General features: G+C 38.2%; 1 protein-coding gene across 1 annotated transcript; it reads right to left on the bottom strand.

Moving 5' to 3' along the window:
• Nucleotides 1-718: 718 nt before the first annotated feature.
• Nucleotides 719-24,939, bottom strand: GALNT3 (polypeptide N-acetylgalactosaminyltransferase 3). The gene is made up of 10 exons (XM_050916852.1): nt 24,418-24,939; nt 19,252-19,424; nt 17,475-17,624; nt 14,496-14,730; nt 12,286-12,403; nt 11,651-11,851; nt 7,239-7,370; nt 6,141-6,242; nt 2,393-2,545; nt 719-1,783 (listed from the first exon to the last, which is right to left on the bottom strand). The coding sequence occupies exons 1-10, from the start codon at nt 24,933-24,935 to the stop codon at nt 1,664-1,666; spliced, it is 1,902 nt and encodes a 633-aa protein (XP_050772809.1). The 5' UTR covers nt 24,936-24,939; the 3' UTR covers nt 719-1,663.
• Between the last annotated feature and the right edge of the window lie 29 nt (nt 24,940-24,968).

The following is a 24,968-nucleotide window of genomic DNA, read 5'->3' as shown; positions in this document are numbered from 1 at the left end:
TTATTCCCAGCATTCTGTTCGCTCTTTTGACAGCCGCTGCACACTGAGTGTATGTTTTCAGCAAATTATCCACAATGACTCCAAGATCTCTTTCTTGAGTGGTAACAGCTAATTTAGACCACATCATTTTATATGTATAGTTGGGATTATGTTTTCCAATGTGCATTACTTTGAATTTATCAGCACTGAATTTCATCTGCCATTTTGTTGCCCAGTCACCAAGTTTTGAGAGATCCTTTTGTAGCTCTTCACAGTCTGCCTGCGTCTTAACTATCTTTAGTAATTTTGTATCATCTGCAAGTTTTACCACCTGACTGTTTACCCCTTTTTCCAGATCATTTATGAGTAATATCTTTCATTTATGAAAGGGGCAGTACAAGTAGTTGCAAGGGGAAATTTGGAGGAAAACACCTTTAAATCAGAGTTTAAGACCAGTCTATGTAATCAATTACCCAAGGGAGAACATTGGAAAAATACTGTACTTCTAAAATACTCACATATGAAAGAATATAAATAAAACTACAACTGTTCATCACCAAACTATATTTGCAAATTTATTTTCTATTAAAAGGCAATATTTCATTATAAAATTCTGTAATGCAGTTGGACTCTCCTGAATGATTAAAAACAGAAATCAGACACTCAAGGGAAAAACATAAAAGGAATTGCATCCACACATTAGAAACCCATAAAGTATAAACCACATGAATCACTAAGACAGGCAGACAAAACAGTAACATTTATTGACAGAATAAAAGAACAGTAATGAACAAAGTGCTAGCAATAAACAGTAGGTTTATGTTCTGCAGTTTATGAAAACCGACAAGTACAAAAAAATCTTCAGTTTAGGAAATCTGTGACAAATGCTGGCAAAAATGGTAATGTGTATTGGATTCAAATTAAAAAAGCATACAAGATTAATACCAGGACAATATATATTTTCCATTTTAAAAATATATGAATTACATACTTCTGAAGGATTTTTTTCTTGTATTCATCAAAGATTGATGTGCTAGAAACTGAGTGAGTTAAGATTTCCCATTGGCTTCATCTCTGGGTCTAAATATTGTTTTAAGTGTGTAAAATTGGAGAGAGAAGTGCTAAGAATGTTTTTAAATTTTTCTTTTCTCATTTGCATTTCTTTAAGTGAAACTGTTAGCAGAAAAGTCAAACAACTGACTGCTAAAACAGTATCATCACTTATAAAGGCACAGTAGTTTCCAGACATTGTACGAAGATCCATCTCCTAACCTTCATTGACCAGTTTTTCTGCAGTCATTACAAAATGAGAATATATAAAACCCTACACTTTATCCCAAAATAGAGGACATTACAATATCAGTGGTTAACATATATAAAAAGCTAAGCTTATTGTGGAAATTACATTTCCAGCATATTGTAAACATTTTTCCTACCTGTGGAGACCTCAAAATATTCTTTGGTATTTTCTACACAGATGCTTAAGGGATCTTTGCAACTGTGCAATTTTATACTTTTTTAAATAAAAAGAAATTACTCTTGGAATATTTTACATTAGCTAGCTTTGCATCATTTAAAAAAATGAAGTGTGCATATATGGTCACAGTTTTAAAGTTGATATATCCTTTTCACAAGGCAGATGTATCCTTTTAACAAAATATTTCCTATTTATAAGTAGCTGTACTTAATTTTGGCCAAAAACCCATTTTTGGAATAGATCTGATGGATTACATGATACCAAACTTGGATGTTCTCCATTTCCTGTTAGGCATGTATTTAATGCTGCATTATACAACAGCTGATCCTAGAGAGGAGAAGGGAGGAAAACAAAACACAACAGCACATAGAGTAAGTTTAAATATTTGTTTGTAATTTTTTGTGAATTTACTGCTAGTTTTTCAGGGTAGGGTCCAACAGGGAAACTCAGAGACTGAAACCCTATTTATTCAAACAGGTAAAGCACCATGCAATGGCACAACAAACTGCCGCATGCTGTACCACAAATTTATATCAAGCTGTCAGGGAGGGGCCACTTCTAGGGATGAAAGAAAAGTCCATTCTCTCTGCCCAGCTGATCCTTGGCATTTCAGCCAAGAGAATTCAACATGGGTGCTAACACACCAATTGTTTAAGTTTTTTGTGATGTGGACATTTCTCCACTGGAACTGGAGTGAGGCCATCATTTTACATTTGCCACAGCATAGCCAACAGAGTGGGCTGTATTTTAATCTGCAATCTAAAGGAGAAAATGTCTATACACGGTTTTTTTCCCCAGAGCTGAGCTATCCATTCTTGTCTTTGGCTATAAATAAAGCCATGCTAACCCTGTAGCAATTCATAATTGATCAAAAAATCTTTTCTTTAAATTAAAATAGATACATCTTTATTTACTGCATAAATTACTTGGAAGTACCTTTCGAAGTTCCCACTTCTCTTCTCCAGGGGTGAATGTTTTTTGACCTTTGTAGTTACAGACCCGAAGCTGCACTGGTCCTTGAGAAGCAAACAGACAGAGCTCCTTCTGAATGTTATGTCGAATCTCAGAGTGTTCAGAGTATTCAAAGTACTATATAAATAAAAATTAAATACATTTTTACATATATTAGGTGGGAACAAGCAACCACAGCAACTAAATTCATCCCTTGAAATTTCATGACAAAAACAAGTCAAGTTTAAAAAATATATTGTATCATTCTAGAGAGACAAGGTGGGTGAAGTAATATCTTTTATTGGACCAACTTCTGTTGGTGAAAGAGAGAAGCTTTCAAGCTACACAGAGCTCTCTTCTTCAGATCTGGAAAACTAACTTGATAGCTTGTCTCTCTCACCACCAGAAGTTGGTCCAATAAAAGATATTACCTCACCCACCTTCCTTCTCTAATATCCTGGAACCAACACTCCTACATCACCATTGCATGCAACATTGTATCACTCTGTTATCTAACAGTTTAAATATAGAATCCAGGTTCAAATATTTATCATGCATGTTATGCAAATATTTACATAAGTAAAATATTCATATACTTCGCTTACATGGACACTTACTAAGTACTACAGCTAGTATTTTTAATTATTACACAAAAAAACCTATGTTACAATCTTAATTCAGCCCCCTGAATTATGACAGAATCTTTTATTACATGATCACGTTACTATTTTTCCATAGGACCCTGCCTCATAAAAGGGGCCAAATTAAGGTTGCATGCACTATTTTAATTTTAGCAATAAAGCATAAATTTAGCACTTTTGATTACTTGACTTTTAATGTAATGTAATTTACTACCATTTTTTTAAAAAGCAACTGAAAAAAAACAAATTTCACCACGTGGAAATGTATTGATTCCCACTTTGTTCATTAGCAGGGTTATAACCTTTATGTCCACAGCACAGATCTCAGCCACTTGACTTCATAGAGTAATTGATAACAATAGCAGATTGCTGTCCTCTATGGAGGATAGTCACTAAAAGGATATGTAGGCACACATTTTGCCAGTGTGTTTCACAACCATTTACTGACCACAAGGGAATGCAGAGATTCAGGAATTCCGGGTTATTATGGGAGTGTACTCTAGTTATTAAAAAAAATTCTGCCTATGTCCCCACCTAAAACCTAGCCCTTCCAGCCAGTGCTTGTTACAGTTCCAGCCTCCTCTGTTCTCATCTCCCTCATTATACCAAATCACAGTCTCCCTCATCCCTTCAACTTCAGGTCTCCCACACCCACATCTCCCCAAGGCTCTTCACCTCAGTCTCCCCCACCACCTCCAAGGTACACCCCCAAGTTTGGTTCTTCACTCCTATGCACTCCAGAAAGTCAGCTTCCTCCTCCTCACTACCTGAGCCCTAGCAGGGGGGAGAATACAGGGAAAACAAACAAGTCTCCTTGCTCTCATCTCCTGTACCCAACATCACAAATGCCCATGATCTCTAGGAGGAACAATTGCAGAGAAAATCCTGTTCAGCCCCTGCTGACCTGGGATGCAGCATGCAGTGTACATGGAATATTCACAGAATTTAGCTCACAAACTCCAACATATCTCTACTGAGGATATGCTTAACAGAGATTTTAGATGCACAAAAGTCAGCCAAATTTTGGCAGGTTTTTACAGGGATGGTAAAGGCACATCCCTGACATCAGTATGACCACCTTTCCATATTTTAAGTCCCTGCTCCAAAACACTGAGTTGCTAAATATGGAGTTTAGTATTTTTCCCTAATCTCTTTTTGAGATATAGTTGTACCATATTTTGCTGAAATAAAAAAAAACACCTTGAGGCAGACACCCAGCATGGAAAATTTCAACCCAAACCAATGAAGTTCGGCAAAGTTTATAAGCAACAGAAAATGCATTGTTTTATTAAGAAGTGCTGAGCATCTTTAACTACACACATCACTACCAGCACCATCTAGAATAAATACAGATCTTAAAAGAATTTTAACAAGATTCAGAATATTATGATTGAGCAGAAAAAAAAGTGGAATTTTGCTTCACTTCACCAAGACAACTTGTTAAAGTAGATATGGCAGACTATGCCTTTGTGTGGCAGATCTTTTAATACCATGCTTTTGTACCAAGGCTGTGTAAATTGCTAAAGAGATTAATATAGAATCATAATCCCTCAAGTAACATAGTGAATGGGATCCAAAGGAAAATGCTGTATAATAGGAAAGACTAACAGAGCAAGTCAGCTAGCACAGGTCTATAACTGCCCTTTTCTCATTTAAATTAATAGGGAAAATTTTCATTTACTTTAATGGTGCAGGATCAGACCCCCTAGGTTGTGCAGCTGTTAAATACTGTTAATAACTGAACATACCATAGATAACATCCAATGATTTTACTGAGAAAAACAGGAAGAGAATTATTAACAAAAAAAAAAAAAAAAAAAAAAAAAAAAAAGAGTTGATAAAAGAAACAGGTATCAAATCAGCAGTGAGATAACTTGTCAGTTACAACTATTTTTATTCAACGTACTGATGTTTATAATGTTTTTAGTAACATTTACTATTAATGACTGTGTGAGGCAGCATTTAAGAAAGCAGCATAGACAGTTCTTTTTTTGTTTATTTTGTTTTTTAACACTACAGTAGTGGCTAGAGGACTCAGTATCAGAGATGCACTGTGCTGTATGCTGAACAAACACACATTAAAAGGCAATTCGTGCCCCAAGAGCTGTGTGTCAAGGAGAGCTCCTGTTGGGAAATTCAGCAATTTAAAATGTTCTATTTCTCAAAATGCTAGATTTTTATTGGCACAGGGCAGACCACTCTGACCTCCCACTATGAGGCTGTAAGCATGACAGGGCAGGTAGTTCAGGTCTGGCTGTTCGATCACCCACTGACAGTTTCCCACCGGCATCCTCCTTGACAGCGTGAGTCCTGGTGACAGAGAAAGAAGCAATAGGAGGAAGAATAAGAGAAAAGAAGAATCAAGATAACATTTACAAAGGAAAAGTGAGGAAAAAGAAGTGTTTCTGTAGCTGAGAAGTCAAATGAGGAAGAACTGCAAGTTGCATGACACAGCAGTGAACTGATGTCATGTGGCTGAGATATCTATTCTGTGCACTTTCTGCACGTGTCCAGAAATTTTTTCATCCAACTGCGCCTGTAAAGTCCACTAAGAGAAGGCTTACTGAGTAGCCCAGACTCAGAAATGGAGGTTCAATTCTTCCTGAGAATATAGTTATACTAGAAATTTGCACCAACAATTTTCTAAATTAAAAAAAAAATGGTCCTCTGTAATACAGTTAGCAATTTTACAGTGTCAGCTTCTGCTATTATAAGTGAGGATACCCAAAGCTATTTCTTTTAACTAATTTCAAACCACTTCTATGGTAAAAATACCATTGTGTGTGTATGCAATTTCTCACTTGCATGAATGCTCCTGGGTATTTGTCTGTCTAAAGTTACATGTACAGTTTTTGTGCAAGCAATTTTGAATATCTGAACCATAACAGTGAAAGATCACAGAAACTTCCTTGCAATTTTTATATTTACTGTCCTCTCATGCAAGAATAATATAGGTAACAAAAACAATTAGCTTATCTTCATACTAAAATATGTATGCCAATACTGCTAGAAGGAAAATTAAGCTTTGCATAGGGATATGTTACATCTGTGTGGACCAGTTGTGAAAGAAATTAAGTAAAACAACATTTTACCTGGTTTCCCCCAAGTCCATGACAAGTATACATAATTAATGGTTTGCCACCATGGTTATTTTCGCCAACATCTAGACATAGACGTCTACCTACATTTTTTAACTGAAGAAAACACAAGTTATTTTTGCATATAACTAAGTTATTTAAAACTTGCCAACAATTAAAAAGAGTAAACAGCTATTTTACTTAAAGTTCTGTCTTTAAATGTACAACCCTGTCCACACAAGAAGTTAAATCTTTGCTAGACTAAACCTCATTATTGTATTTTGATAGTACCCACAATAGGTTAGGCATTGTCCACACACTCAGGAAGACATATTCTCTATTCTGAACAGCTGGCAATATAAGGCGGCAAGCAACCTATTAAGGTTGTATGAGAAAGCTAAAACAAAATAGTTTACAATAAACATTAACTACTCCCAAATGCACCTGAACTTAGCCAATATTAGTATGCTAATATCTTATACGACTACAACACATGAGGAGTAATATGGTGCAGGAAAACATGGTGGCAGGAAAACAAGGTGGCTGAGAAAGAATCCACACGCAAGAGACAGTGCGGAAGGAGCCAAAGACAGTTGTGGGAAAAGCTAAAACAGAATTCTAGCACAGTTTCCCCCATCAGTTTGAGCAGGGATTTCTCTCTGAAAACCATATTATAGACCATCTAAAGTTGCATTTATACTGACAATTTCTGGAAAACCTCTCACCATTTAATTAACACTGCTGCAGCAGCCACTTCAGCGCTAGAAACTGTAGGAGTACTAATGTTACTTCCGTCTGAACAGGGTTGTGAAACATCAGTCAAGTAAAAAGTACACTTGTGGAGCTACATCAGTGCTAGTCACGAGGGAGATTTTCATAAAAAATACAAGTATACACAAGGTTAAAGAATGAGTCTAAAGAATGTTCTTCTAGCAAAATTTGTAGAAAAGAATTCCCACACTAGCTAGGGAAATTCTAGAATCATGCTAACAATAACTGAAATAAAATTGCTAGTACTGTTGTTTATACTACTTTAGGGTTGAAATCAGGCAAACTTCAGTGGTAGGATTATATAGTGAAACAGAAATTAACCAAAATTTGAAATGCACTCACAAATCCAGATAATGGAGGATTCAGGTCTGGTACATATGCCTCAGGATAAACATTATTTAGATACCAAGTAAAATTTTTACACTGCAGCCGTTGCCTTAAATCAAGTCTTTTTGAGATGTCTCCAAATGTGCTCTGTTGGGAAAAAACACCCCAAAACAATAACAAATCAGATTTATATAACTGTCTGGGAGATGTGCTGAGGAGTAACACTAAACAAGTGTTTGAGTTTAATATTTAAATCTAAAAAAAGACTGGCTTTAAACAGAACACAGCAATACATTTAATCATTTAATACATAAAAATTGCATCTATTAGACTTACAGAGACAAAGCACCGTGGACCTCTTGCACACACTTCCAACTGCTACAGGCAGAGCAAACCTATGCTTCCTCTGAAGCAGTGCTATAGGGGTCCTCAATGGCAACAGGGAGCAGGGAAACACAGGAGCAGGGAAACGTAATACTGATTACATTAAGAAAATCCAACACATTATGTTAGGTTAACAATAAATAAGTATAAATGTGAGGCTATCAAAGTAAGGCAATGTAGCGGAAGACACACACACATATGCAGTGCAGTTTAATGCTGTGTGTATGTACTGTTCATGAAATAAAACACAGCATTAAACTGTTTCTGTTCTGATCGATATAAAACTAATGAAGGAATACCTTCTGTTCGTGGCTAAGCAGGGAGTGCAGCTGTCAAACTGCGAAGGCGAATCTAGTGGGGCATGCACGGGATTAATCTTGACTTGGATAGTAGAGTGCACCGTGTGTTTATAAAATCTGCAGATGACACTAAATTGGAGGAGGAGATGCAAGCACTTTGGAGGACAGGATTAGATTTCAAAATGACCTTGATAAGTTGGAGAATTGGTCTAAATTCAACAAGATGAAATTCAATAAAGTGCAAAGTACTTCAATTAGGAAAGAAAAATCGAATGCACAACTATAACATGGGGAATAACTGACTAGGTGATAGTACTGCTGAAAAGGATCTGGGGATTATATTGGATTGCAAATTGAAGAAAAGTCAACAATGGGATGCAGTTGCAAAAAAGGTTAATATTATTCTGGGATGTATTAACAAGACTGTTGTATGTAAGGGAGGTAATTGTCCCACTCTACTCAGCACTGGTGAGGCTTCCGCTGGAGTACAGTGTCCAGTCCTGGGTGACACACATTAGGAAAGATGTGGACAAAATGAAGCAAGTCCAGAGGAGAACAAAAAAACAAACAAAACAAAACTTTTAGAACCAACCTATGAGTAAAGGCATAAAAAAAAAAACAACACTAAGCACATGTTTAGTCTTGTGATTGAGGGGAGACATGCTAACAGTCCAAATATACGTTAAGTGCTGTAACAAAGAGGATGGTGATCAATTTTTCTCCATGTCCACTAAATTAGGACAAGAAATAATAGGCTTAATCTGCAGCAAAGAAGGTTTAGGTTAGATATTAAGAAAAACTTTCTAACTATAAGTGTAGTTAAGCTCTGGAATAGGCTTTCAAGGAATCCCCATCATCAGCCTAGCATCTGAGTGAGGGGGATGTCACCACTTCCAGAGACCTTTCCAATTAAGCACTGCCCAGAGCCTGCCTCACCCCCATCTGGTGCACCAACCCCCTGCCCCCTTCCACACCCAAACTGCCGCTGGGGAGCAGGGGTGGCCCGAGACTGCCCCAGCAGTGGCTGGTGCGCGTGGCGCAGGGGCTGCTTGAGCTGCCCCTGCCGCTGCAGAAGTCACAGAAGCTCACGGAATCTGTGACCTCCATGACAAACTCGCAGCCTTAGTGATGACTTCTCAAGGTCCCTTCCAGCTCCACATTTTTTTGAGTCTGCACCATCAGAATCAGAAACTGTATAGGAAATGAGAGAAGACTCTTTACCAGGGAAAAAAGAGAAGACTCTTTTTACCAAAAAAATAGGTTTTTGTTGTGTAAGGGATAAGAGATTAGACCAATTGGCTGAAACGGAAAAGTAGATGTTGTATGATAAGTAAAGTCCAAAGCAATATTGAATGGCAACAAAATTGTTGCTGTAAGACCCTCCCCCTCTTCAGCTCTCTCTCTTCAAAACACACACACACACACCCACCCACCCACCCCTGGGCACATGTGTCCTTAGTATTTGTATTTACTATGGTAATCACATAGTAAATGTGGTAATCACCTGTTTGGTAAATGTAATTAGTGTATTGGCAATAAGTAAAATGAACAAGCCACTCCTGATAATAATTGTAACCAAGTGCAAGGAACAGTTTCCAGCTATAAATCACATTTCTTGGGATCAAACAACAGAGGAGGAACACAAAGCCCAAATGAACCTTAGGACAACAGAATAAAAGTCAATTAGTACAATGAATAATCAGTTGTTTACAATATGCAATTAGCTATGAAGGTTGTGTTTTAAATAGAAACCCATGTGTTAAAATAAAGGGATATTGGACCAAATTCATTCAATCAGTGAGGCTACATCAGGGATGAATTTGGCCCAGTGTTACTAATCATGGTTCAACTTACAGCCTAAAAAGGTACACATGGACAAGATTCAATCTCACACGAGATACTTTGTTAAAAAACAAAATTAATAAATGTGAAAATGCATCTAAACAGATCACTCTATTTTAGATGTTTTATTGTATATTTTGATGTAGTACAGAGATTCTCAAGCTGTGATCCAGGGACTGTGGGGTTCACAAACTACGTCTAAGGGGTCCGCGAAAGACAGACTGAAAACTGACTGAACAGAATTCAACTATATATACACACACAGACAACAGATTTCCAAGGGGTCCGGACCTTCATTTGAATTTCCAATGGGGTCTGCACCTCCATTTGAAAATTTTCAGGGGTCTGCAAATGAAAAAAGGTTGAGAACCACTAATGGAGTAGATATGGTAGAAAACAAATTTCAATTAAGTGTCAGTATTTCTTCTATCTCAAGGCAAAGAAATTTCAGTAGCCTGATGGTTGCCTGATAAATTTCTACTGTTCAGGCACTTAGGTGTAGTTTTTCTACCAACTTACCCTTCACAAATCATTGGCTTAAAAAAAATTGCTTCATTAAAAAAAAATCACCAAATTTTGGGCAGTGAAACCATTTACCAGTTTCCAGCATTTTCATAAAAATATGCCAATTCAATTTTTTTTTTGCTTGCAAATGACTGTCTCAGCTGTATTAATGAACAAAAACTTTTTTGTGATGTAAAAATGGAATTATGCCATTTGGTAAAATGAAAGGCCTGCAAACACTGTTCTTTGAGATAGCAGAAAAAACACGAGGGACAAACAAATCAATTTTTTCACTTTTTATTACTCCAACAAAAACATGTTTTTGATAATCAACATTTTTCAAACAGCTCTTAGACAAGGGGTTGAGCCCCATCAAACAGGTGACAGGCATAAGAGCCAATTAGTGCACCTGTGATTGATAGATTAATTGCCTCCTGGGCTGAGGGTGCAGACTTAGGTAAGGATCATTAGGCACCTGGATCTTATAAGGAATCCGAGGAATTTCAGTAGAAAGAAGACTGGACTCTCCCATGGAGAGAAACCCACGGGGGGGACAAAGATAGGGTTTAAACAGGCAAGAGGCGCCACAGGAAGGAGGTTAGATTCGGTTCGGTTCCTGTAGGGGAGGTTCTAAATTAGGGTAGTTAAAAGCACTTCAATGGAGTGAAAGAGGGATTATTTCAGAAGTGAAAGGAGAAGCTGGGAGTATCTAGGAAGAAGCTAGGGGCCTGAGAACCAAATGGAGGCTGTGTTAAGCACAGAGTGTGAGGAAACAGCACAGGAGGCTTAGAGGTAGGAAGTGGTGCAGGAAAACAGCAGCATGTCTGAAGGAGCACAGCTAACTGCTTCATACAGGGTCCCTGGGTCGAAAGCCAGAGTAGAGAATGGCCCTGGTTTCCCCTAGCAGCCTCTGAGGAAGGGGCATGAAAGCGCAATAGGAAGCATATTAAGCCCAGGGTGAGACTGAAGACTGACCCCAAAAGCCAGGCTTAAGAATAACCCCAAGAGGTTTTTGGGCCTTGTTGTTACCCTGGAAGGGGACTTGGCTGGAGGACTGAGCCACAGAAGATCCAGTGAGAGGTATAATAGTCTACACGACAGGCGGGTGACAAGGATTCTTTGCAGCACTGTACTCTGACACAAACGAGTGGTGAGTACCCTCCCTTACAAGCTCTAATTATAGGTCTTTAAAGAGCAAACAATCAGAATTCAAGAGAAAGTGAAACACCTATCTTTATTTACTAGGTATTTGAGGAAACAAAACATTGTCCTGCCTAGTACTTCTGATGAGACTATCTAGAAGTCTTACATACTTTTGTCAATAAATAACTTTTGCTCACCAAAACTTTCAATGCAGCAAGAGTGATTTCTAATACCACCACCACCACCTCCACCTACTTGTTTCACAATTTTTGCTGCTTCTATGTTTCTCCGGTAAAATATTTCTTTATATTCATCCATCCAGACTTCTGCAAGGCGAACTTGATTACGTGTGATCACTTGAGTGCCTTTTGGAAAAGTATGGGGGCTCTTGCTGCGAAAGACATGGCCAACAACAGAGCAAGGCATGATCTCCAATTGTCCACCACATTGCCATACCTGGTGATAGTATTTTTGTATAAGTCTATTGAAGTTAGAATTTTTACAAGGTCTAAAAACAGCATCTACTTTACAATTTTAATGTTTCATCTTAAGCACCCAGGTAAGAGCTCTAGTTCATATTGCGTTAGAAAATGAGATTTGTTAATCAAAACTCAAGTCCACAGGTGAATGTTGGAAGCATAAATTTTGGATATCAAACTTCCTTACTATACTGAACAAGCCCATTATTTATTCTATTATTTTCTGCTCATAGGTTAGTGATAGCTCAGTCTTCACGTTCTTTCAGTCCTTGACCTCTCTGGTGAATCGGTCAACTAGGGCAAACTTCTGATACCATGGTTTCGGGGTGGGGTGGGGGGTTGTGTGCTTTTTGAGGACACATTTACTGGACCGATGTACGGCCAGACATATGATTATATCTCTAAACTTACTCTGAAAGACATTTCTATATTTTCACCTCCCCATATTTCCATTTCTTCATCATAGCTTCCAATATATTCAAAATAGTCTTTCGATATTGAAAAAAGACCTCCGGCAAAAGTAGGTGTTCTGCAAAAAGATAAACCATTAAGTAAATTACTGATGCAAGGTTTAAATTGGCTGAAGGGCTTCTCTACCTGGGGAAATTCACTAGCATAATTATACCACTGCAGTTATACTAGTGTAATTCCCTGTGTGCATATACTTATTCCGGAACAACAAACTAAACTGGAAAAAGGCACTCTTATGCCAGAATAAGTGTTCACATAAGGAGTTATGCTAGAATAAATATAGCTGTATATTTATATCAAATTTTCCTATGTAGACAGGTTATTAGTTACCTTTATGCATTTTTCCATTCCTGTAACTAAATTGTGTTGGCAGCACCTTGTGATCCAACGAACAGACAAAAAGTTGCTGAAAGGGCAGAGAGCATCAGTAAAGATGTCTGGTCTTTCTCCAATGTATTGAGATATTGAGATCAACCACTATGTGTGTTATTCCATACTGGTACTCAGCCTAAAGCCTGGCCAGGTATGACTATTCACTACCATGATACTAAGCACCCCAGCTGTTCTGGAATTTGGGGGACATGCACCTTTCTTTGTGGGTATTCTTATACCAGAATTCAGTTATATTGTCTCTAAGAAGGATTGCTCAGAAAAATTTCTTAAAACCATACTAGAAAGGGTCCGTTTGCCCATTTGCCATGTTCTCAGTGATCCTTAATATTTTAATTCTGACTTTATTCTGAAGGGTACAACATCAGTTCATGTCACTCTGCGGAAGATGTAAGAAAAATAGTCTTCTGCAGATGTGGAACTTTCTGGATCAGTAGCCATAAATAACTTTTAGGCTATGTCTCTCATCAGTTTAAGAGGTTCTTCAATTATATCAAAATGTTTGTGTAGCATGTCTAAACTTTTATTTACAAAACATTATGAAAGTCAAAAAAGTACTTTCTAAATATATAAATTATTATTATGGACATAGTAGTTGATGGATATGGGTGTCCGCCATCTTTGTAAGATGATGAGCAGCACACACAACAAGCTTGTTTTCTCAGTTTGGACATTTTAACAAACTTGCCACCATCCATAAAGTCCACACTTAAGGGTTTTTTTTTAATTCTTGAAGCATTTCAAGATGTGAAATATGAGCAAAGAGAAAAAGCTGATGCCCAGGCAGCAGAGCTAATGAAAAATATGTATTTCCTCCTCTCCTTCTCCCCCCACACCTTTTCAATGAGCCTGTCATTCAAGTCTATTATACATTCCCACGATGCAAGGTACAAAACACTATAAATAGGCATATAATAATTAGCCATTACTAATGAGTTAAGACAGACAAGACATCAAGAGTTTTTTAAAATATCAGGATGGATGGTACTTAAACAAACCAATGCAATGAACTTTAGAACTAAACACCAGAAAAAGAGAGAGAAAACAGAAAACATGCTTGCATTCCAGGAAAATTATTTTCACTCCACCCATATTTATCTTATTAGTCCTCCTTTGTCTAGTTTTTCTGTTATTGTACATGGGATGGTTCTGCTATATTTTTGTTACATTGCTGTGAAACAGTACTATGCCCCAGTATGAGTTTAAATAAGTGCCTTACAATAAGACCGTTTCAATCAGTATACATTATGGAGACTCTTAACTGTGTCTGCACTAGCATTTTTCTCTCTGAAATTTCTTGTAGCTGCAGATCCACCATTGGGAGTGCTAGCATAGGCAGGCTACTGGCATTCTAACCACCACATTATCTAACTCCATTTAGAACAGAATTAGATAATGTAGTAGTTAAAAATTTAACTGGTAGAAGTGCTCATGTAGACAGACTAACCCTGCTTCCACTGCTGGAAGCAATTATGAGAAATTACGAACAAAATCTACTGGAGAAGGACAATGTGTTTATATTTTATCATTTTAAAGTTGTTTGTAAAAATCTGATTTGTAAAACAAAATTAAATCTAGAGAAAATATTCCAATAAGTGAAAGACCTCAAATCATAAGACATTAAGACTTCTGATTCCAGTGCTGCTATTCCCATCCTCAGGCAAAGAAATGCTTTATTTAGAAGTTGCTAATCAGAACTTTTTTAGCAAACCATTTGCAAAGTGAAGAATTTCAAATATTCTACAAGTTCAACTGTTTACCTAATTGGATAGGTTTCATCTTTTCTTCTTTTATTTTCATGTTCAGGAAGAGATTCCCATCCAAATGATAAACTCCAGTCAAAATTTCCTCTGTTATGGTTATGTCCATAAGGAGAAGGCTTGCTGAATTCAAAAGTATTAAGATCTATGGAAGCAATATCAGGGCTTACAACAGCAGTGTAGTTCTCAGCTATTCGTGCCAACAATGGCTCTAACCAGCCATAAAAACATTCACCTATGGGAATGAAAGGAAGGAAAGAAAAGAATTCATGAAATGAAGCACTGGAATTCTTCTTCACAATGAAAGTATAATTAAGGGACTATTATTGAACAGAGTCATGTTTTGTAGAGCACACTCTTTTTTCTTTAAATGATTAAATGTTAGCTTAGAGGCACCTAAGCAGACCTTGCTGAGTGGACTTAGATTTTGGCAAAAGGTGATCATGTGTCTGGAGGAAAAAAAGCAAGTGCTGCCATTTAAATTTTTTTTTAATCAAAACAAACTTTTACTAAGAAAAGGGGCCAGGAGGAGGACAGAGTGAAGTGAAGATTGGGTTAGGCCCTGGGAGGAGAGCAGGCATGAACAAGAGAGACACAGTGAAAGACAGTCTGCAATCAAAGAGCTAAGGCTGAAGATAATTAATGAAAGATTCAGCCCTATAAGTTGTGACATCAAGTGTGCTGTGAATCAAAAAATTTTATTTCGAACATGCAATTCTATGTAATTGAGAAACAAAATATATGGTAACTCCTCACTTAAAGTCGTCCCAGTTAATGTTGTTTCATTGTAATGTTGCTGATCAATTAGGGAACATGTTCGTTTAATGTTGTTCAGTGCTCCCTTATAACATCGTGTGGCAGCCGCCTGCTTTGTCCACTGCTTTCACAAAGAGCAGCCTGTTGAAACTAGCTGGTGGGGACCAAGGTGGATCTTGGAACCAGGATGAACTGGCAGCCCACTCATCAGCTCCCCTAAATTCCCTGTGCAGCAGCCGCCCAGCAGGCTATCAATTGCCTACAGTGCAGCTGTCCCTACCCCCACACTGCCATGTGCTGCTCCTGCTCTTTGCCTTGGAGCTGCGCCCAGGAGCCTTCTGCTTGCTGTGCGAGGGAGTGCAGAGGGGGGGCAGGAGAGAGGGGGCCTAATGTCAGGGTGTCCCGCTCCCCCCCTGCTCCTGCACCCCACTTACACCATCGCCGGCGGGGGACACACGACACAACAGGGCTCAGGATGCAGGGAGCTTCCTGGGAGGAGTTGCTGTCTCAACTTGCTTATCTACTTAACAAGGTAGTGTACTTAGAGTGGGGTCAGCTTACTTAAAAGGGCAATGCACATCTCTCTCTTTCTCACACAGGGTATGTGTCTCTGTCTGCCATGCTGTCTCCCTTCCCTCCATTTGTGCTGCCCTCTGGAGTGTGAGGCTACATTAAAAACAATGGGTTAACCCTTGAGGGCTCAGCCATGTGCTAGTTAATCATTTAGCAGTAAGGCATTCTCTGGGAAATATCCCACCTTCTTCCACCCTCTGACTTCACCACCTCAAACAAGCTTCACAATCATCATCGCTGTGTACAGTATTGTTTGTTTAAAACTTATTGTGTGTGTGTGTGTATCACACACACACACTATATTATATAGTTTTTTGTCTGGTGAAAAAAATTTCCCTAGAACCTAACCCCCCCATTTATAGGAATTCTAATGGGGAAACTGGATTCACTTAGCATAGTTTCACTTAAAGACACATTTTTCAGGAACATAACTACAATGTTAAGCATTTTGGAATGATTTTCCATAACAATCATTCTAGAATTTGTAATGTTTCATGAACATTAAAATACTTGGTAAATAATTCTTGATTATGCTAGAAATGGTTTTTAAAAGATTTTCCTACTCTTGCATCAAATTTCACTAGTATGATCTAGCTGACTAATGTTATTTATGTGCCCATTTAAAAAGTAAGTGTTGGTTAGTACTTTCCTAATAGTTAACTATTCAAATGCGAAGAGAGCCTTAAATGTAAGCCAACATAAACTCATCATCATATCTGAAAGTTTGTCACTGTTAAAATTTATAAATTACTTACTCACCATATACCTGCTCTTGGCCCTTGCAATTCATGAAACCCCCACAGCCATGGATCTCTCAGTTTTAGCAAGACCCCACATCGATTCACAGTAGTAGCAGGCTATGCTATAAGTGGTTGATAGTACCCAAGATCCACAAGAAGCTCCTTCTCAGCTAGCTCCTTCTCAACTGCTTACAACCTTGCTGCTTCCTGATGAGCTACCACTACGGTTTGCCAACTCTCCAGGATTGGTGTTGAATCTCCAGGAATTAAAGGTAATGTCATACAATGAAACTCCCAGGAATTCATCCAACCAAAGTTGGTAACCCTAGTTACCACCGTAGCCAAGGGTTCCAAGAAAAAGTTATCTCAGCAGTATGAGAGCTCTAGTGAACTAGCATGGACCAACAGCAAGAGACTCCTGGGTTCAATCCCACCTCACTGACACCCTCTTACTCTAGTCACTTAATCTCTCCATGCAACCACTTCTGTATATGTAAAATAGGAATAATTGTACTTAGCTACTGCACAGGAAGGTTATGACAATTAATGTATGTTTATAAAGCACTCAGAAATACTATAGTTCATCAGAATGAACATGCAAACCCTCCAGAGCCTATGCTCCCCCTTTCCTCATCCAGACTCCAAGCTTAGACAGACAATTTTGTCGTCAACTCTTAAGAGTCCCTGGCACGAGCAACTGAGCAGTTCTTACAGCATTGCATTAACTTTCGCCATGCTTATTTTTATTAAAGGTAAACTTGGCAAAGTTTATATTTCTAACACCGAGAAGGAAATTAAAACAAAGTAAAATTGACAACCGTTTATAAAATGAACACAATACAGTTTCCTAAATATTTGATATTTTAAATACTATTACTATATTTCATACAAGTAGCACAGATGTACTTACAATGTGCATCCAAAAAAGTGAGCGTCTCTCCTGTTGCTACTGAAGCTCCTAATAATCTTGCAGTGATTAGACCTTTTCTTTCCTTTTGTCGGACTACCTTAACTATTTGAAATTGTTTCACGTATTCATCCAGTTTATCATGCAAATATTCTGAGAAGACAAATCAATTTCAGAGTATTCAATACAAACCCATTGCCTGAGATTCCTTAATTTTTTTTCTTTAACATCACAATCAACTTTGCATGCTAGTATGTTAAAATATAACTTTTGAAAAGGTTAAATTTTGCTGAGTAGACTATGATTAAACATATTTTTGGAATTTGAGGTTTATAAAATATATATTTGAAGAGAAACCATCCCAATTCTTAAAGCTTTAAAAGATAAAAACAATGGGTACCATTTCATTTAGATGAGTCTAAAGTAAAATCAGTATTTCTGTCAGAGGTAGCCTGCATTCAATTTTATTACTATTGTGTGTATGTGATTATTAAGATTCTATAGTAGGCATCAAAAGCCTATGCAAGTCTATGCAAGTCCAAATAAAATAAATTTTTTAAAGGATTTTGCAATGTGAAAGCAAGACTTTAAAAAAAAAAATTAATTCACCTCTGACAGGAGTGACTTCTTCTAAAGAGCAGTTAAAAAGCAGTTCCTGTTGTTCGTTACTGATTCTTCTTTACAAAAAAATGATAAAAGCATTCACAGTGCAAGGGACATTTCCAATAGGCCTGCATTTTGCATTTGTATCACCTAATGTTGCAAGCAAACTGAGTAATTGTGCACCTCACCACCCTTACATACACAAATACACAAGTGCAGATTTTGCATGTACATATGGGTGCATGTGCACATGTTGCAGGCATAAACAATCAAGAGCTACAATGTTTACCCACAGTAGGAGCTCTAAATATACAGATGGGTAAAGATCTTTAAGAAGATTTATTTTCCTCTCAGGTTTAATTTTTCTTTGAAGTTTTTGTATCTTCTCACTTCCATATTAATATTAAGTGGCCTTCTGCTTCTGAATGTGGACTTGCAACAACCATAAGTTTATTGATCTGAATGTGTGTTCTTTCAGATGTTTGCCTTAGTATTTCGGTGCATGAATGTTTGTAAAACTGGCTTTGTAATCATCCAATGCACCTGTGATTATTTAGACAATTACCTATAGCTCCACCTTTTAATATGTAATCATTTCTTCTCATATTGTCCCTTATCTTCAAACATTTAGTTTAATGAGACCATTTACAGGCCTAAAGAGGGACACATGTATAAATGTTTGCAGATCATTGTAAACAAATTGCCTATTATCATAGGTTAGTAGTAGGTTGCTTTATCCTAGGACTCCTTTTTCTACAAAGTGCAATATAACTTGTTTCCCCAAGGGTTAATGTAATCACTAATCACAGTGGCACTGTTTTGCAATTTAAACAGTAATAAACCATTTAAATATATAAACTTTGTGTTAGGGAGGTACAGATTTAGAACACTGGGATGAATAGACAAGAAATCCATATTTGCCAAATGGAGTTAAAAACAGAAGGGAGAAAAAGCTTCTACTTTCTATCTTGCATGTGATAATTAAAACTAATTAAGTAAACTTAACTATACACACAAATGTTTACAAACTTAAACACACATTAAGCAAAGAGATAACTGTCTCTTATTCTTTCTAACCATTATTGATGCAAAACCGATATCACTGATTTATTAATCCCAAATGTAATCTTAACATGGATTAATTAGAAAAGAAAGATTTAAAAAAAAAATTTCTTACCATCTACACTGGCATCATCTACCAAAATAACTTCTTTTAGGAGTATGGCAGGGGAAGTATACATCACACTGTGAACAGTTCTTAGCAGAGTAGACCATGCTTCATTGTGAAAAACTATTATGATACTTGTAGTAGGCAGTGGTGGGCAACGTTTAAATTTTTGCTCAATACATCTAAAGATTAAAAGGTTTTAGACATTATATAAAACTTAATATGAACTCTAATTCAGTCTTTAAAAAAACATCCTTTTTATAACAGAGAAATTACTGACATTTTTTTTTCCCCCTCTTATTATTTCTAGTTCCATCCAAGCGTTGGAGAATAAAGAAATGGAAAGTGTCATACAGCATCTCAAATAGAATTCTTGATGGTCAGTTATTAATACCTCATGAATATCTATTTGAGCAATGAAGTCACTTCTGACACCAGGAATGTCAAGTACTTTTGACATAGAGTCCAGTTTTCCTGTCAGATACAACCATATATCACCCATGGAAGTCAATAGGAATTGTGCGTGCAGGTTTTGACTCATCCAGTTTCTCCTAGGCTTTAATACTTACTAATCACTGAAGTGAGCATTATAGATTTAAGGGGACATTCAATTAAACTGGAAGGTGGCATATTGAAAGACAAAACTTTCTGGAATGCAATCAGTCTGAGGAAGTCATTGAGGCCAAGAGTTTAAAAGGGTATACACATTAAGATGCATAATAAGAATATCCAGAGTTATAATAGTAAATACTGGGAGGGGAAGGGGAGGAAAAATCAAATGTTTTAGAAGGAATTGACAATCTTCTTCATAACCAGGCTCTAACTACTAAGGATTAGGAGACTTTCCTTGGGGGCATTGTATATAACTGCACCTATACCTGCATACCAAACGATTTCTTGCACCTTCCTCTGAAGCATTTAGTACTGGCCGCTGTTGGATACAGACTTCTGGACTAGACAAACTACTGGCCTGAACCAGTACAGCATTCCTATGTTCCTAAAAATTTTGGCTGTCTACGTGACATTACAAACAAGATGTCTTAACAAATCAAGGCTAATATTAAAGTTCATTTATGTATACTATCTAGAAAGAAATTATCTTCATCTTAAAGATATAGTTTAACAACTCCTAATTTCAAAACAATACGCACACAAATAAAGCCATATAACAAGCAACATCTCAGCAACAAAACAAAAAAGAAAAACTTTTAATTTGGTCTTTTACCCCGGATAAAAATGTTAGCGTTTATTGAAAATAAGAATGGTCTGGGGCTGAAGATTACCAAACTGGGAGTTAGATATGGGTTCTGGTCGTGCCTGTGCCACTTTATGTAGCCTGTATTTCAGCATCCTCATCTGTAAGTCAGGTTAATACTTGCTTAGTTCACAGGGGAGATGAAGCTTAATGCATTGACATTTTAAAGTTCTTTAAGATACTTAAATGGAACTGTATACAAGTGCAAAGCAGGACCACAAATCCCAGATCTGCTGGCCTACAATACTTGAGGGCTCAGTGTACCCAGCAGACAACTCCCAATAATGTAATAGAAGAAAAGATTATGTTGCATGGTTTACCCATGACGGAGGGTTGAGGAGAAGCAGCAGCAGAGTGCAGAAGCTACATAAATTCTGGACAATGCAAAAGAGGAACTACAAAGAAAGGGATGCTGTAAAATCCTTTCACGCTCCATTCTCAAAAAAAATCACTTCTACTACTACTTGCTTGAGAGGAAAGAAAGGTGGGTGGCGGCTATTAGTTAGCCAGGTGGAACAGCACAACTTCATTTTTGCCAGGCATACATATCGCATCTGCATTTGAAAAAAATATGACTCAAAGACCATGTAAATGTAGGTCTTAACTTCATGAGAACAGATATACAAATTTCAGAATGGTTCACCAAGCAACACAGAAAAACATTTAAAGCTTTATTTTTCCTGTGTTTAGTTATTACCTATCAGCCAGATAATTGTTTTTGTTCTAAACACCAGCCATTTCCCAGTACGTATGCCATATAGATACTATAATTACCCATCAAGTAGGAGCATAAAGGTTAGGTTCTTCCTATAGGTAAAAAAAAAATGCAATCTCTTTGACTTTGGCTTAGAGTTTTAATGTCTAGTTTTTTAAAAAAAACGGGGTCATGGTTATTACTACTACCATGACTAAGCCTTATTTTCAGATTATTTTTTTTTTCAACAAAGGGATTGGTCTTTAAAATTTTTTAAGATTATCACATTTCAACTACTGTTTTGACTGCCAGTAAAAGTACCAATGTTTTTCCACAAATTGTGTAACAATGATACTGTGCACCAGCAAGTGGACTGAGATAACTAATTCATTTCACATAGGCCACTAGCCACCCATCAGTTGAGGACAGCTTTCAGCTACTGTCATCTTGGGCATGATTATAACTAGTGACCCAAATGAGAAAGAATCCCTATCTCATTACCAATCCCTACAAATGTCATTTTATTTAGATAAATAACTAATTATGCTTTTAATGATGAGTCATTTTTTTGTATCACCAGATCAGATAGGCCACCTACTAGGGTTGCCAGGCATCCATTTTTCAACTGGAACGCCCAGTCGAGAAGGAACCCTGGCAGATCCAGATGGCATTGACAACCGGGCCATTAAAAGTGCGAGGGCTAAGGTAGGCTCCCTACCTGCCCTAGCTCTGCACAGCTCCCGGAAGTGGCTGCCAGGTCCTTGCGGCCCCAAAGAGCATGGACGGGCAGAGAGACTCCATGTGCTGGCCTTGCCTCTAGTGCTGGCTTCTCAGCTCCCACTGGCTGGGAACCATGACCAATGGGAGCTGTGGGCATGAGGACAGCGCACAGAGCCTCCCCGGCCACCCATACGCCTGGGGGCTGTAGGCACCTGGCGGTTGCTTCCTGGGAGCCATGGTAAACACTGTTGGGACCTTGCACCCCAACCCCCTGTATCAGCCCAAAGGCCCCTCCTGCAGCCAAACTCCCTTCTGGAGCCAGCATCCTGCCCCCCACCGAACCCTGCCCCCCTAGCCCTGCACCCTCTCCTGCACCCCACATCCCTGGCCCCAGCCTCTCCCCCCCTCCAAACCCCTCAGCTCCAGCCTAGAGCCCCCTCCAGCAGCCCTAAACCCTCATCCCTGGGCCCACTTCAGAGCCTGCACTCCCAGCGGGAGCCCCCCCCAACATCTCACCTCCCTGCCCCAGCCCAGAGCCTTTTCCCACATCCTGAACCCCTAATTTCTGGCCCCACCTTGAGCCCATGTCCCCAGTCCAGAGCCCATAGTCCTCCACACCTCAACGCCCTGGCCCAGTCTGGAGCCCTCTCCTGCACCCCAAACCCCTCATCCCTGGCCCCACCCGAGCACGCACTCCCAGCTTGAGCCCTCACCTCACTCCCGTACCCCAACCCCTACCCCAGCCCAGTGAAAGTGAGTGAGGGTGGGAGAGTAAGCAGCAGGGGGTGTAGAGTGAGTGGGGTGAGGCAGGGCCTCAGGGTAGGGGCATGGCAGCAGTGTTCGGTTTGGTGCAATTAGAAAGTTGGCAACCCTACCAACTACTGCTTCTCCACACAGCCTTGCCCTCCCAGTGCCCATTTGAGCAGAGAATAATACTCTATTGAATAGTACCAGTTCTTTTTGAGTAGTTATGTGATGAACTCCTGTTCTCTGAGGACTGAACTAACACCAAACTCACTCATTTATTTTGCAGATGAAGGTGGGCCCCTGGTCTTACATCGGAAAAAATAAATCAAAATTTTTTTTTTCTTCATGACGTATGTCACAAAATTGTTCTGACTCCCACTGCTAGATTCTATGTGTTTCAATAGGGAGGCATAAACATTTCATTTAAGGATGTGGTAGTAATCCCCTGAGAGCATCTCAGAATGCCAGGTTATTGCTTTGTCTGAACTTTAAAAACATCTCTGGGAAACTCTGCATTTGTTTTATTCATTTGTTTTCACTGTCTAGGGTATAGAATTTGTTTTAAACAAAAATTGCTGGCCAGTTGTTGAAGTTATTTCTATAATTATTTGAACCGCAGAGCTCTATAAAGTCTGCAAAGGCCTCACAAACTTCTTAGTATGTTTTGTGGACTTTGTAAGAAAAACAAAAAAATAGGTCTGATTCAAAATTAGAAGCTTTACAACCTTCAGTGGATTTGCCTGCAATTTCTGGAAGCCAATCAGATTCTGCTCAAGGATATTAGAATTGTAAAGCTATGCTTCTTCCCAGATCTGCAAGCACTATTCAGAGCTTACAAGGCCCACAGATAGAGCACATCCCTTACAAGTTTAACAAGACTATCCCTGTGGAGCTTGTAAACTGTGTGCTTACTGTTTATTGTCTATAGCGTTTACAGCTTGTGAACACTGGAAAGCTCTGAGTCAACAAGGTCTCTTTCAAAGTCAGACATGGACCTCTATATTTTGTAAGCTTGTTTTTGCCTATAGATATTGTAAACTGCATGGGCATAACACGATCTGTAAGACTCATCCCACTAATATTAATGACTGAAGGAATTTACCACTACAGACGTGCTCAAGCAAAGAAGGTGTGCTCTAGAAGAGAAATAAGGGCTTGCCCAAGAAATGTACGGGCTGTGCTGGCAAAAATTCTGCATGCCATAGGATTCCAGAGGAAACCTAAGGAATTATTAAACCAACTATTATTGCTTTCCTTTCAGTGACTGCAAAACAGTCGTTCCTGCTTCTGCTTTATCAGAAAATTTCTGCTTCTTTTATTAATAAATAGTTTTCTTCACTTTTTTCTAGAATTAAAAAAAAACACTTAAAAACCCTGTTAGAGAATTTTTACTTATAAGTTTTAGTTTTCTTTTAAAAAATTAAGGAAGTTCCCAAAAATGGTCATTAAGGGAGAATTACGGTTAGAGGCATACATCATAGACAAAGAAACTCATGGGATTGTTACTTAATGTTTAAACACCTGATAACAAAGAAATGCAGAATAAGCCTTGCTAAAAAACTTTTAGCTTTGACTTATCTCAACATAGCCTCCACTGGTAAATCAGAGATTTCCTATTCTATACCACAGACTGATGACATTATACGACATGTTTGTAGTGTTCTGTGTATTTAAATGCTGCCCAAGTTACTCTGAGAATATGCTGGGTGTCTCTATGTTTGATAAGTATCTTATTCTCATTGTATGGATTTCAACATACTCAGGAGGTCGAGTGTCTGGTCCAAGATCTCGGTGCAAAGAAATTCTGTCACTTGCAAAAGCATTAAAACAGTGTTTTTCATCCCCACGCTCCTTCTCCTTCTCCTCTTCTGGGCTTAAATTGATAGCTTTGAATGCTTTACCAGAAGCTCCAGGGGCATTGGGGTCCTGAGAAGGTCGCTGTAAGAAGGGTTTCAGTTCTGCTAGTGTATAATGTCCTGGCAAACAGTGTCTCTCTCCAGGAATATTGGTTTGCCTAACAGGTGCTTTTATCTGCATTTTTGGCTTTGCACCTTTAATATTGTTCACAGCATTTAACATGAAACCTAGTACATCACTTTTCTTTCCCACAATTGGTTCAATCCCTGGTTCACGTTTAGCATCTTGAACACCTATTTCTTTTTGTAATAAAAACAAAAATACTAGAAAAACAAAAACAACAATGCTAAACTTCCAAAGCTTCCAGTGAGAAAACAGTTTCTTACACAACCGTCTTAATATTAGTATTATGTGAGCCATTCTGGCATTAAAAGTTTATCACATCTATAAAAA

Source organism: Gopherus flavomarginatus, chromosome 10 (assembly GCF_025201925.1).
Source record: "Gopherus flavomarginatus isolate rGopFla2 chromosome 10, rGopFla2.mat.asm, whole genome shotgun sequence".
In the NCBI taxonomy this organism is placed as follows: domain Eukaryota; kingdom Metazoa; phylum Chordata; order Testudines; family Testudinidae; genus Gopherus; species Gopherus flavomarginatus.
Note: the sequence above shows the minus strand (reverse complement) of the source record. Positions and strands in the feature narration are given on the sequence as shown.

Coding starts and splice junctions, on each gene's coding strand:
- GALNT3 (XM_050916852.1), bottom strand. CDS start 24,935: ATGGCTCACATAATACTAATATTAAGACGGTTGTGTAAGAAACTGTTT. Junction 14,731..17,474: donor CACTTTTTTGGATGCACATT/GTAAGTACATCT, acceptor TCATTCCCATAG/GTGAATGTTTTTATGGCTGG. Junction 1,784..2,392: donor AGAAGTGGGAACTTCGAAAG/GTACTTCCAAGT, acceptor TCTCCTCTCTAG/GATCAGCTGTTGTATAATGC.